This window comes from Otolemur garnettii, unplaced genomic scaffold (genome assembly GCF_000181295.1).
Source record: "Otolemur garnettii isolate 467f Iridium unplaced genomic scaffold, OtoGar3 scaffold00152, whole genome shotgun sequence".
NCBI classification, from domain to species: Eukaryota; Metazoa; Chordata; class Mammalia; order Primates; family Galagidae; genus Otolemur; species Otolemur garnettii.
The window spans coordinates 274,010-287,004 of record NW_003852547.1 but is presented as its reverse complement, the minus strand read 5'-3'; the positions used below and the strand labels follow the sequence as shown (position 1 = coordinate 287,004).

At 52.9% G+C, this 12,995-nt stretch overlaps 1 protein-coding gene across 4 annotated transcripts in view; it reads left to right on the top strand.

The window, feature by feature from the left end:
* Window positions 1-11,508, top strand: part of ATP1A3 (ATPase Na+/K+ transporting subunit alpha 3) — a 22,224-nt gene extending 10,716 nt beyond the window's left edge. For 3 of the 4 annotated variants that reach the window (XM_003799461.1, XM_003799462.1, XM_023518936.1), the window contains exons 12-23: window positions 2,410-2,602; window positions 2,879-3,054; window positions 3,134-3,270; window positions 3,960-4,110; window positions 4,826-4,994; window positions 7,949-8,103; window positions 8,192-8,315; window positions 8,848-8,993; window positions 9,458-9,588; window positions 10,052-10,153; window positions 10,791-10,882; window positions 11,142-11,508. In XM_003799461.1, the coding sequence (XP_003799509.1) occupies window positions 2,410-2,602; window positions 2,879-3,054; window positions 3,134-3,270; window positions 3,960-4,110; window positions 4,826-4,994; window positions 7,949-8,103; window positions 8,192-8,315; window positions 8,848-8,993; window positions 9,458-9,588; window positions 10,052-10,153; window positions 10,791-10,882; window positions 11,142-11,170 (1,605 nt within the window). In that variant the 3' untranslated portion in view covers window positions 11,171-11,508. Of the gene's footprint in view, window positions 1-2,409; window positions 2,603-2,878; window positions 3,055-3,133; window positions 3,271-3,959; window positions 4,111-4,825; window positions 4,995-7,948; window positions 8,104-8,191; window positions 8,316-8,847; window positions 8,994-9,457; window positions 9,593-10,051; window positions 10,154-10,790; window positions 10,883-11,141 lie in introns of those variants that run through there. The other variant, XM_023518937.1, reaches the window with a different exon arrangement.
* Window positions 11,509-12,995: the final 1,487 nt, after the last annotated feature.

The following is a 12,995-nucleotide window of genomic DNA, read 5'->3' as shown; positions in this document are numbered from 1 at the left end:
AGAGTCTCATTCTGTCACCCTAGGTAGAGTACTGTGGCATCATAGTTCACAGCAACCTCAAACTCTTGGGCTCAAGTGATCCTCCTACCTCAGCCTCCCCAGCAGCTGGGACTACAGGTGCCCTCCACAATGCCTAGCTAGTTTTTCTATTTTTAGTAGAGATGGGGTCTCATTGTTGCTTAGGCTGTCTCAAACTCCTAAGCTCAAGCAATATATGTGCCTCGGCCTCGCAGAGTGCTGGAATTACAGGCATGAGCCACCACCTCTGGTTCATTCTACGCTTTTTGTTTGGAGTAGCCAACACTTATCATGTCCTGTCTTAGGTGCTGGGGTTACACACCTAAGAGTGAGCTCCTCCCTTCTGGAGCTTATACTCGGGTTCGAGAAGACAGATAATGACAAAAGCATGAGGAAATATACACAACTGGTCATCATGCTGAGAGAAGGAGCACTACAAGTGCCTGGGGCAAGAATGTTGAGGCAGTGGGTCCTGATGCAGGAGTGTGTTGACGGCTGAACAACAGCCAGACAGCCAGTGCAGAGGAGCCAGGAGCCAGGGAATGTGGCGGGGGTGGGTGGGTGGGGAGGGGTTGGGTTCTGGACCAGATCCCAGATTCCACTAGGCACCCCTCCCAGGCCAAGGAGAGGACTTGGCTGCAACTCTGAAGGGGACCCAAGCTCTGAGCAGAGGACAGACAGGAATTAACACATATGTTTTTAAATAGCTTTATTAAGATATAATTCCCATACTACAGAGCATCCATTTAAAGTGTCTAATTCTCTAGTTTCAGTATACTCGTGGTTACAGGCGACCATCTACATAGTCAATTTTAGAGCATTTTCATCACCTCAAAAAAGAAACCACACATTTCGTTCCTAGCTATCATCCACCCCCTCTTCCTCCCATACTCCCAGCCCTAAGCAACCACTAACCTACTTTCTATCCCTATGGATTTGCTTATTCTGGACACTTCATAAAAATGGAATCATGCAACATGTGGCCTTTTGTGACTGGCTTCTTTCCCTGAGCGTAATGTTTTCAAGGCCTGTCCACATTGTACCAAGCATCAGAGCTTTATTCCTTTTTATGACTGGGTAATATTCCAGTGTAGAGCTTCTCCACATTTTGTTTATCGGTTCATCCAGGGATGGACATGTAGATTATCCCCACCTTGTGGCTACTATGAATAATGCTGCTGTGAACATCCTCAACTAATTTCTGTGTGGCCATTTGTTTGCATTTTTCTTGGGTCCATGATGGAAAGTTGAGGGGTCATATGATGACTACGTTTAACCTTTTGGGAAACTGTTGGAATGATTTCCAGAGTGGCTTCCCTTTTTCCACTGAGTCACATTTTTTTTTTTTGAGACAGAGTCTCACTTTGTCACCCTCTGTAGTATGCAATGACATCATAGCTCACAGCAACCTTGGACTCCTGGGTATAAGTGATTCTCTTGCCTTAGCCTCCCCAATAGCTGGGACAATAGGCCCAGGAACTCCTGTAGCCCACCACAACACCCAGCTATTTTTATTTTTATTTTTATTTATTTATTTTTTTGAGACAGAGCCTCAAGCTGTTCCCCTGCGTAGAGTGCCATGGCATCACAGCTCACAGCAACCTCCAACTCCTGGGCTCAAGCGAGCCTCCTGCCTTAGCCTCCCAAGTAGCTGGGACCACAGGTGCCCGTCACAGTGCCCGGCTATTTTTTGGTTGCAGCCGTCATTGTTGTTTTGGTGGGCCCGGGCTGGATTCGAACCTGCCACCTTAGGTGTATGTGGCTGGCGCCTTAGCCACTTGAGCCACAGGCACCAAGCCACCCAGCTATTTTTAGAGGCAGGGTCTTGCTCTTGCTCAGGCTGGTCTCAAACTCCTTGTCTTGAACTCCTGAGCTCAGGCACTCTGTCCGCCTTGGCCTCCCAGAGTATTGGGATCACAGGCGTATTTTTAAAGGCTCCTCCTAGCTGCCATAGGAAGGAGGTGCTGTGGGCTGGGGACCTCATTGTGGGGGTTGTCATGACGTACTGAGTGAGGGATGGCAGAGGCTGGATGGGGTCAAGGAGTAGAGAGAAGAGGCCAGATTCTGGATGTGTTTCTGAGGCTGATGATAGGTTGGAGAGAGCAAGGCAGAGCCAAGAGAGAGAGGCACATGATTCCTACAGGGGATTCAGAGGGACAGAAATATCTGTGAGACAGGCAGAAAGGGGGAAGGGTAAGCAGTGATCTCGATGAGAGAGTCTGAGAAATACATGGATCTTTCTTGGGTAGAGAGACTTGGGCAGCACCCTCTGGGTCACTCTGGTCATAAATGGCCCTGGCACCCATCCCTGAGGGATCTCTGCAGCTGGGCACAGGTGGTCTCCAGGGGTCTCTGCAGCTCAGGCATGCCCACCCTTGACTCTGTCTGCAGCTCTCCATCCATGAGACCGAGGACCCTAATGACAACCGATACCTGCTAGTGATGAAGGGCGCCCCTGAACGCATTCTGGACCGCTGCTCAACCATCCTGCTGCAGGGCAAGGAGCAGCCACTGGACGAGGAGATGAAGGAGGCCTTCCAGAACGCCTACCTCGAGCTTGGTGGCCTGGGCGAGCGTGTGCTGGGTACGCATTGCCAGTATGGCAGGTCAACAGGGGCCAAATCCATGCTGACTCTGGGGGCTCCTGGAGGGCAAGGAGCGGTGTCTAGAGCCTGACTCAGAATTGGGTCTCCCCACATGCACTTCAAATGAATGAATGAATGAGAGAAGAAGGCATCTTTAGGAAGTGAAGTGGGATGTTGATTGACTGGCTGACTGGGGAGATGGAACGCTGGAGATGTACATCTGGGAGCCAGGGTGGTGGCGGAGCTCTCACACCCTGTCTTGTCTCTGCCTGCAGGCTTCTGCCATTACTACCTGCCTGAGGAGCAGTTCCCCAAGGGCTTTGCCTTTGACTGTGATGATGTGAACTTCACCACGGACAACCTCTGCTTCGTGGGCCTCATGTCCATGATCGACCCGCCCCGAGCAGCCGTCCCTGACGCCGTGGGAAAGTGCCGCAGCGCAGGCATCAAGGTGTGGCCTGGGGTGGCAGGGAGGCAGGGCCAGGGCCACAGGAAGATGGTGCACTGTCCCTAAAAGACAATGCCCACAGGTCATCATGGTCACGGGCGATCACCCCATCACAGCCAAGGCCATTGCCAAAGGTGTGGGCATCATCTCTGAAGGAAATGAGACTGTGGAGGACATTGCAGCTCGGCTTAACATCCCTGTCAGCCAGGTCAACCCCCGGTGAGCCACCCATCCTGCCCAAGCCCTGCGACCCACAGATCCAGGGATCTATTGTGGGCCTCACACAGGAGGTGTGCCTCCATGTGGCCTCTGGCCAGCTCTGTCCAGCCTACCTGTGCACTGCCCATCCCCTTCCTGGGGCCCCTCTGTGCATTCAGGCTCTGACTTCTGATCCTCCTCCATGTGTGGAATGGGCAGCCTGTGTTGCAGCCACAGGGCTTAGTCACAAGCTATGTACCTTGGGCAAGTCATTTAGCATCCTGGAGCCTCAGTTTTCCTGTCTCTAAATTGGGCTACTAATAATTCCTATCTTAGAGGATTCAATGAAATCCCATGTTTCTCTGTGTCTGTCTCTCTTTTCCTATCTATCTTTATCTTTCTTCCCTTCTCTGTTTTGTTTTTCTGATGTCCTTAGCTTTCCTATTCTCATGCCTATCTCTGTGTGTCTCCCTCCCTGTCTGTCCATACATCTAAGCCTCTCTAAACCCACTGCCCCAAGGACTTCCTGAGGGCCATCCCCCCTGCCCGCTCCTGCAGTACCTCCAGAGACCCTCTGCACCTCTCAGCCCCTGGTCCTCTGGCTCTCCCATCTGTGGGCCTGGCCCATCTGTCTCTCTGTCCATCAGTCATCACTGTGCCACTCCTCACACACTCTGACCTCCGCTGACTGCCCTCTCTGCTCTTCCCAGTGATGCCAAGGCCTGTGTAATCCATGGCACGGACCTCAAAGACTTCACCTCTGAGCAAATTGATGAGATCTTGCAGAATCACACTGAGATTGTCTTTGCCCGCACATCCCCCCAGCAGAAGCTCATTATTGTGGAAGGGTGCCAGCGACAGGTGGGCATGAGCTGGGCTCCAGCAGAGGGAGGGGACCAGGCTTTCAACTCCTGGGTCCTAACTGAGGAAGGGAGATCCCCAGCTCTGAGGGAGGAGGGGCTGAGGGCCTGGACCTCTGGGTCTGAGAGAGAAGGGGTTGGACTGGACTCCTGTGTCTGTGGGAGGAGGAGCTGGGGCTGGACTCCTGTGTCTGTGGGAGGAGGGGCTGGGGCTGGACCCCTTCCTCTGAGGGAGGAGGGGCTGGGAGCCTGGACTCCTGGGTCTGAGGGAAGAAGGGCTGGAGCCCAGACCCCTTCATCTGAGGAAGGAGAGGCTGGGAGCCTGGACCCCTGGGTCTGAGGGAGAAGGGGCTGGGGCTGGACTCCTATGTCTGTGGGAAGAGGGACTGGGGCTGGACCCTGTTTTCTGAGGGAGGAGGGATTTGGGGCCTGGACCCCTTCATCTGAGGGTGGTGGGGCTAAGGGCCTGGACCTCTGGGTCTGAGGGAGGAAAGGCTGCCGCCTGGATCCCTTCATCTGAGGAAGGAGGGACTGGGGGCCTGGACCCCTGAGTCTGAGGGGCTGGAGCCTGGACCCATAAGTCTGTGGGAGGAGGGGTTGGGGGCCTAGACCCCTGGGTCTGAGGAAGAAGGGGCTAGGGACCCAGACCCCTGGGTCTGAGGAAGAGGGGTTAGGGCTTATCCTCTGGGTATCATCCTCACCCTTTTTCCCTCCAGGGTGCAATTGTGGCTGTGACCGGGGATGGTGTGAACGACTCCCCCGCCCTTAAGAAGGCTGACATCGGGGTGGCCATGGGCATTGCTGGCTCTGATGTCTCTAAGCAGGCAGCAGACATGATTCTGCTGGATGACAACTTTGCCTCTATTGTCACGGGTGTGGAGGAGGGTGAGTTGGCCAGGGATGGCCCTGGAGCCTGAGGTCACTGCAGGAGGCCTGAGAAAGGAGAAGGGAACAGGCCAGAGCTACAGCAGGATGTGTAGTGGAGAACACAGCTACCCTCGGGCCCTGGCAGGGCTGGATCCTGCCTTTTCTGTCTTTATCACCCCCCACCCTGGGGTCAGGAGCTCTCTTTGGGCAGGACCAGGCTGAGGCATTTCTGGGTCCTTGAGCTGAGGATCCTGGGGGAAGTCTTGGGGGCCCTTCACCCAGATTCCCGGAGTGGACAGGGATGGCTGAGTTGAGTCACTGGGCCACACTGTTATTTCCACTGAGAGCAGTAGCAGGGACAGAATTGCAGGAAACTGTGGGGAGACACGTGGAGGGCTGGCTCTGAGGCAGGAGTGGTACTGAGTTGATGGTGCTAGAGCCCTGCAGAGCCAGCAGGCAGCCCCTCCTAACAGCCCAATGTGGCCACAGAAGCCCTGGTTAACATTCAGTTTTATTCTGATAGAATAAAAACATTCAGTTATGTTATGACAGAAAAGCATTAAGGAGAAAATGGAAGTCACTCATAATCTCAACATTCATAAATAATCTCTGTTCTTACTTTGGTGCATTTTCTTCTAATTTCTTTCTCCCATTTGAAATGTTACCAGAGACTGCATCTGTAGCTCAGTGGCTAGGGCGCCAGCCACATGCACCAGGGCTGGTGGGTTCAAACCCAGCCTGGACCTGCCAAACAACATTGACAACTACAACAAAAAAAAATGGCTGGGCACTGTGGTGGATACTTGTAGTCCCAGCTACTTGGGAGGCTGAGGCAAGAGAATCACTTAAGCCCAAGAGTTAGAGGTTGCTGTGAAGTGTGATGCCACAGCACTCTACTGAGGGTGACAATGAGACTCTGTCTCAAAAAAAAAAAAAAAAGAAAGAAAGAAATGTTACTAGAGTAAAATACAGGTTCATGCAAACAGTAAAGCTGAGCCCAAGTGACAAATTAAATGCCTTTGACCCTTGTCTCCTACATCCCAGAGGAAACCATGGTTAGCACTTTCTTCCCCACAAGACATCTGTGCACACACAATCCACATGCCCTCCTGGACACAGTACGCTCTGCTTCTAGAGCTGGTGCTTCTGCAGGGCACTGGGGTGCAGCTATGAGGACGGGCAGGGAGGAGGCAGCCTTCCACAAGTCACAGATACACAAAGAGATACAAAATTATAATCTATGTTGCCCAAAAACAACTGGCATACTGTGATAGGTAATCCCAGGAGTCCTGCCCAGAGAGGGTGGACAGGGAAGGACTCTGCGAAGTGGGAAGAAAGAAAGTTTAACTTCCATCAGGGGAGTTCCAGGTTGCTCCAAGAGCAACAAGCCCTCTGTGCCTTCACCCTGGCAGCAGGGATCAATTCATGGCCCGCCTTGGTTCTTCCTTGCCCCTTGCCACACAGAGAACCTCACTGATGTGCATATGTCATTGTTTCACCCATAGATTTTCTTTTTTTGAAACAGAGTCTCCCTCTGTCACCCTGGGTAGAGTGCCATGGTGTCATCATAACTCACAGCAACCTCAGACTCTTGGGCTCAAATGATTCTCCTGCCTCAGCCTCCCGAATAGCTGGGACTACAGATGTTAGCCACCAAGCCCGACTAGTGTTTCTATTTTTAGTAGGGGGTCTTGCTCTTGCTCAGACTGGTCTTGAACTTTTGAGCTCTGGTGATCCACCTGCCTCAGCCTACCAGAGTGCTAGGATTACAGATGTGAGCCACAGCACCTGGCCGCGCCCATAGATATTTTAGGATGAGAAATATCTAGTCTGTGAGAACAGCACACTGCAGGGAGAGAGACCCCCAGGAGGGAGCACCAGGGTCTTTCTGTTACATCATATGCAGCATTGCTGGGTTTACTTTATACAACACCGTGCTGGTCACATTTTCACTGAGATTTATCATTGTAATATATATCCAGTGAGCTAGGCAGCTTGATGAATTTTTATAGGTGTACACACCTAGGCAAGCACCAGATGCCAGTCAAGACAGAGAACTTTTCCAGCACCCATTCCAGTTTTGTCTGATCCCCTCCAAGTCTGTTTCCCCCCTGCCCCAGAAATAACCACCACTTTGGCTTCTTACACCATAGATTAGTATTGACCCTCATCTAGATGGAAGCGTGTGGTGTAAATGCCCTTGGGTCTGGCCGGCTTCACTTAACACCACATCTACCTTCCAGCCATGGAGGTGGATGTACCTGAGCCTACTCCTTTTCCCAGCTGAGTGGTATTCCACCTGGTGGAGGCACTGCGGTTTGTTCATCCCTCACCTGCTGAGGACATTGGGATTGGCTCTGGGTTTTGGCTATTACAAATCATGCTACAGTGAACATTCTTGTGCTGTTTCCTGGTAGACATAAGCACTCATTTCTCTTGGGGATGAGTCTGGTAGTAGGATTGCTGGGTCAATGGGATGGAGGCATGTTTAGCTCTAATAAAAACTCCCAGACCATCTTACAAAGGGGTTGCATTTCAAGAATGTTTGAACATGGCTTGGCGCCTGTGGCTCAAATGGCTAAGGTGCCAGCCACATACACCTGAGCTGGTGGGTTCAAATCCAGCCTGGGCCCGCCAAACAACAATGACAGCTGCAACCAAAAAAATAGCCAGGCATTGTGGCGGGCACCTGTAATCCCAGCTACTTGGGAGGTGGAGGCAGGAATCTCACTTGAGCCCAGGAATTGGAGGTTGCTGTAAGCTGTGATACCACAGCACTCTACCCAGAGCAACAGCTTGAGGCTCTGTCTCAAAAAAAAAAAAAGAATGTTTGAACAGAGGCAAAGTGTGTGGAAAGGTGGGGCATAGGTGTGAGCTGGATTAGAAAGGATTTGCGACTAGGTAGGGGCTGGGCAGAGGGAATGGGGCTCCCCTGGGTGGGCACCTGAGCTCTGAGCCTGCCCCTGCTGCAGGCCGCCTGATCTTTGACAACCTGAAGAAGTCTATCGCCTACACCCTGACCAGCAACATCCCTGAGATCACGCCCTTCCTGCTCTTCATCATGGCCAACATCCCACTGCCCCTGGGCACCATCACCATCCTCTGCATTGACCTGGGCACTGACATGGTGAGATCTGGCAGCTACCCCTGGGCCCTGGGATGGTGGATCTTCCTTCCTCTGCCCTCCCTAGCTCACCTGGGCTTTTCTTGCCCAGGTCCCTGCCATCTCCTTGGCGTATGAGGCTGCTGAGAGTGACATCATGAAGAGACAGCCCAGGAACCCACGGACCGACAAGCTAGTGAACGAGAGGCTCATCAGCATGGCCTACGGGCAGATTGGTGAGGGGCTGGGACCCTGGTGCTGCCTGAGGGAAACAGACCTGGGACAGGACCAGTGTGTGAGCTCCCTAGGGGTGGAGGGCTGTACCCTATCCCTCTGCCCCTCCTCCTCTCCTGCTGCTGGAGTGATGTATGCAGAGCCCAGAGGTGCATAGCTGCTGTCCTTGAGTGTGTCCCAGCAAGCAAGGGCTCCCTGGCAGTGGGCAGAGGCATGGGAAGTCACTCCTGCCTGGGGGGTCCATCAGACTCAAGGCCAGGGTCCTCCAGGGTTTCGTGTTCAGGTCATGTGGGAGGGGGGCTGTAGGTTACTTACCTGTAAGAGCCCCTCCCTGAGGCTCAGACCGTGGTAGTGCATTCAGGCATTCACTGCCAGTAGGACCCTCAGTTGTCTCTAGGAACCCAGAGACAGAGCTCAGCACGAGGTAGCCCACCTTCTTCCCTGAGGGGCTCTCCAGGAGGCCCCTGAGGTACACTGGCTGGCCGCTGGCTCCCACCTGAGCCTCTCCTCAGCTCTGTTCCCTCCTTCTCCCAGGAATGATCCAGGCTCTCGGTGGCTTCTTCTCCTACTTTGTGATCCTGGCAGAAAACGGCTTCTTGCCTGGCAACCTTGTGGGCATTCGGCTGAACTGGGACGACCGCACCGTCAATGACCTGGAGGACAGTTACGGGCAGCAGTGGGTGAGTGAGGCCAGCTCCACAGCCTTGTGGGAGGCCTCCAAGTCAGAGTCCCTGCCCACCACAGGGGCCTGGGTGAGCTTCTCAGCCATCATGGCCACCTCCTCCGATGTCCCCTCTGCCCCAGGGACAGCAGCAAAACTCTTGCCAAAGATGCGGCGCCTCCTGGGGCTTTTGGTGCGCTCTGACCCACCAGGCTTCCCTTCCTGCCTCTGTCTGTCCCTTCAGAGTGGCATCTGTCCTCCATGGGAGGCTCAAGGGATCCTTGACCTCCTCCCTGTCCCCATCAACCTTTCTCCTTCCTTGGACTCTTTACTCAGGGCTATAAGCCTGAAAAGGGGAGACACCTCTGGGGCCTCTGGGACCCTATACAGGTTGGGGGGGCAGGTGAAGGGCACCAGTGGTAGAGTGGGGATGGGGCTGCAGGACTGACCAGGTGCCCCATGCCCTGCTCACCACTCCTGCAGACATACGAGCAGAGGAAGGTGGTGGAGTTCACATGCCACACTGCCTTCTTCGTGAGCATAGTGGTCGTGCAGTGGGCTGATCTGATCATCTGCAAGACCCGGAGGAACTCGGTCTTCCAACAGGGCATGAAGTGAGGGCTGGCTGCCATCTGTCCTATCTGTGTGTCTGTCTGTGTCTGTCCCCATGCTTCCTGCTGTGGTTTTTGCCTGCACTGACTTTCATGGGTCACTTGAAACCTGAGTTCTCTCTCAGTCTGTCTCTTGGTGGGGGGTCCCCTGAGTCCCTCCCCAGATCTGCTTTTTCTTTTTATTCCACTGCCTCTCTGTACCTCCCCACATTTCTCCCTGCCTTTCTGTGTCACCTTTGCTCTCCCTGTCTCTGCCTCCTGTCTCGGGGTGCGTCTCATATTCTTTCTCTCCCTGTGTCTCTGCCTCTGTCTCAGCATCTCTGGTTCTTGTAGCTCTCTGTGCATGCATGGCTGTCTCTGTCTCTACTGGTGTCTATGGGTCTCTGGGTGTCTGTGTCTTGCCTCTTGCTGTCCCTGCGGGGTGGGAAGCTCTCTGGGCCCAGCCCTGCCTCTCCTGTACCTCCAGGAACAAGATCTTGATCTTTGGGCTCTTTGAGGAGACAGCTCTGGCCGCCTTCCTGTCCTACTGCCCCGGCATGGATGTGGCCCTCCGCATGTACCCTCTCAAGTGAGTGCCCTTCCCTCCCATTCAGCCTGGTGCCCTCCAGGAGATCCTGCAGCCAGTTCTAGCTAAAATGTAAACACTGAAAACTTATTTTTTTTGAGATGGAGTCTTGTCTGTCACCCTGGGTAGAATGCTGTGTCATCATAGCTCACAGCAACCTCAAACTTTTGGACCTCAGCCTTCCTAGTAGCTGGGACTACAGGTGCTCACCACTATGTCCAGCTAATGTTTCTATTTTTAGTAGAGACAGGGTCTCACTCTTGCTTAGGCTGGTCTCAAACTCTTGAGCTCAAGCAACCCACCCACCTCAGCCTCTCAGAGTGCTAGGATTACAGGCGTGAGCCTCGCCCAACTCCAAAAACTCATTTTAAATTGAAAGGAAAAAAGGATCATTCCCTGGGGACATCCTCACAGGCCTCAGCCTGGGCCCCAGCCCTACCTCTCCTAGGGTCTCTCTGGAGCCCTGGCTCTGTGTTCCTATTCTGATACCACCAAGCCTCCTCAATGGTGGTCCTCGCAGTGGGTTGCTCTGCAGGCCCCAGTGCACCCCTCACCTATGGGCACAGAGTCTTGGGACATGGAGCCCCTGTATCCCCTCACAGGGTCCCATGTTCACATCCTCTCCTCTCCCTCTCTGCAGGCCCAGCTGGTGGTTCTGTGCCTTCCCCTACAGTTTCCTCATCTTCGTCTATGATGAAATCCGCAAACTCATCCTGCGCAGGAACCCTGGGGGTGAGGGGGCTCAGCAGGCAGAGGCCAGAGGCCAAAAGGCGGGGGAGGGGGTGGTGAAGACAGCTTGCCCTCTGGCTGTCTCTCCTTGCCCTTCCCAACTCCTTCTCTCTCCCTGCCTCTCCTGGCCTCCTCGCTGCCTTCCCATGCTCTGTTCCTCTAGTTTCCTGCAGCTGTTTCTTTGGCATACATTCTTGCTTCTGTTTTGTCTTGCCTGTCTCTCCCCATCTTACTCTATCTCTTTCCTTCTTTGTCTCTCCAGGTTGGGTGGAGAAAGAAACCTACTACTGACCTCAACCCCACCACATTGCCGGCTCTTCCTACGCCCCAAGCCCGGGACAGTCCCCTCCAGGACCCCCATTTTGTATTCTGGGGGGAGGGGCCCTCTCTCCCCACCGCCCCACTTTGGCCCACACCCCTTCCCCTCTCCTGGCCCTCCCTCTCTCTCCCTCTGGCTGGCATCTCCCCGTGCCCCCCCTCCTCCCCATCTCTTTCCCTCTCCTTCCCCTCATCCCTCCATCCCCCATCCCCCTCAAGCCACCTCCCTGGGCTCTTTTTTACTCCCTCCTACTTCCCAACTGATGCCATCTCTGGTTCTGGACAATTATCAAATATATCCATGGGAGAGAAATGGTATGTGTGTTGTGCTTGATGTCTGGATAGATGGAGACTGCAGGCAGGACAGGGTTACTTCTGCTGCCACCTGCCATACACCGCCCCAGGAACTTGGCTTGGGAGGTTTGAAATCTCAGAGTCTTCAAATCACAGAGTTCTAGACTCCATGAAGCTTGAATTCACCAGATGAAGGGCTTACGGAGTCAAAGCAGGGGAGAGGAAGAGGATCAGATGGCAAACTGGGGACCCTGTCATGCCAGGGTAGGGCCCAGGGAGGTAATGATGGTGATTCCCAGAGTACCTACTATGTGCTCCGCCCCCTTCTAAGCTCTCTGTATGTTAGCCCATTTAATCCTCACAAGGTGTGGGTTAAATGTGCACAGAGAGGGGAAGTGACTCACTCATAGTCACACAGTTAGGAGACAAATCAGGGATCTGAGCCAAGGCTGTCTAAACAATAGGCCACTACACCATTCTCTTTTTCTATTGAGATAAACTTTCATTCAGTGAAAGGCACAGATCTTAAAGGCACAGTTCAAAGATTTTTAAATTACATCTTGCTATAGCTCAAGCTAGTATCACCCCATTAGTTGTGCCTGTTCCTGATATAAATCAAATCTCATAGCACATTTTCTCTATGTCTGGCTCCTTGTCCTCTGGCATCATGTCTAAGAGAGTCACCCATGTTGGCACATGTATTGATAGCCTGTCCCTTTCACTGGTGTGTAGTATTCCATCAAGGGATAACACAATTTGTTTATCTGTTCTCCTGTTAAGGAATATTTGGGTTGTTTCCAGTCTGGGAGCCATTTACAATTGGTGCTGTTAGTCATAGGAACATTCTAGTCACATCTTTTAATGATACGTACTCACACTCCACTGGATATATTTTGCCTAGGAGCAGAATTGCTATGTCATGGGGTCTACTATGTTTAACAGAAACTGCAAGACACTTTCCAGAGCTCTGTGTCCTTTTGCATGCAACAGCATATGAAAGTTCCAGTTGCTCCTCGTCCTTGGCACCCCTAGGTATCGTTGGTCCTTTAATTTTAGCCATTCTGGCTGGGCAGCTAAACTGCGTCCCTGCAGGAAGCCTTTCTAAGACAGCCCAGAGATGCGACTCAGTGGAGGGGTTGGGGCCAGAACCGGGCCTGCTTGCTTCTCAGTGCAGCTGTCTGGAAGGCTGGGATATTCAGAGCACATGTGTATGGGTGAGCATGTGAGTGTGTGCACATGGCCAACATGCAAGGCAATGGTAAAGGTGAAGAGGAAGCTCCTCAATTTGAGTAGGAAGGCAGGCAGGAGTCAGGGGTAGGGTGACCAGATGTCCCGCTTTTCAACAATTTGTCCTGTGTCCTGCGGTGTTTTTAAAAAGTCCCAACTTTTGGAAAGAATGCAAGAATGGGCGGGAAAATAAGAAAGGAATATACGGTTTTCGGCTGCCATGTGGCTATTTCGCCAGAATATGAGTTTTATATTATTTTTGTTAATTTTATAATGT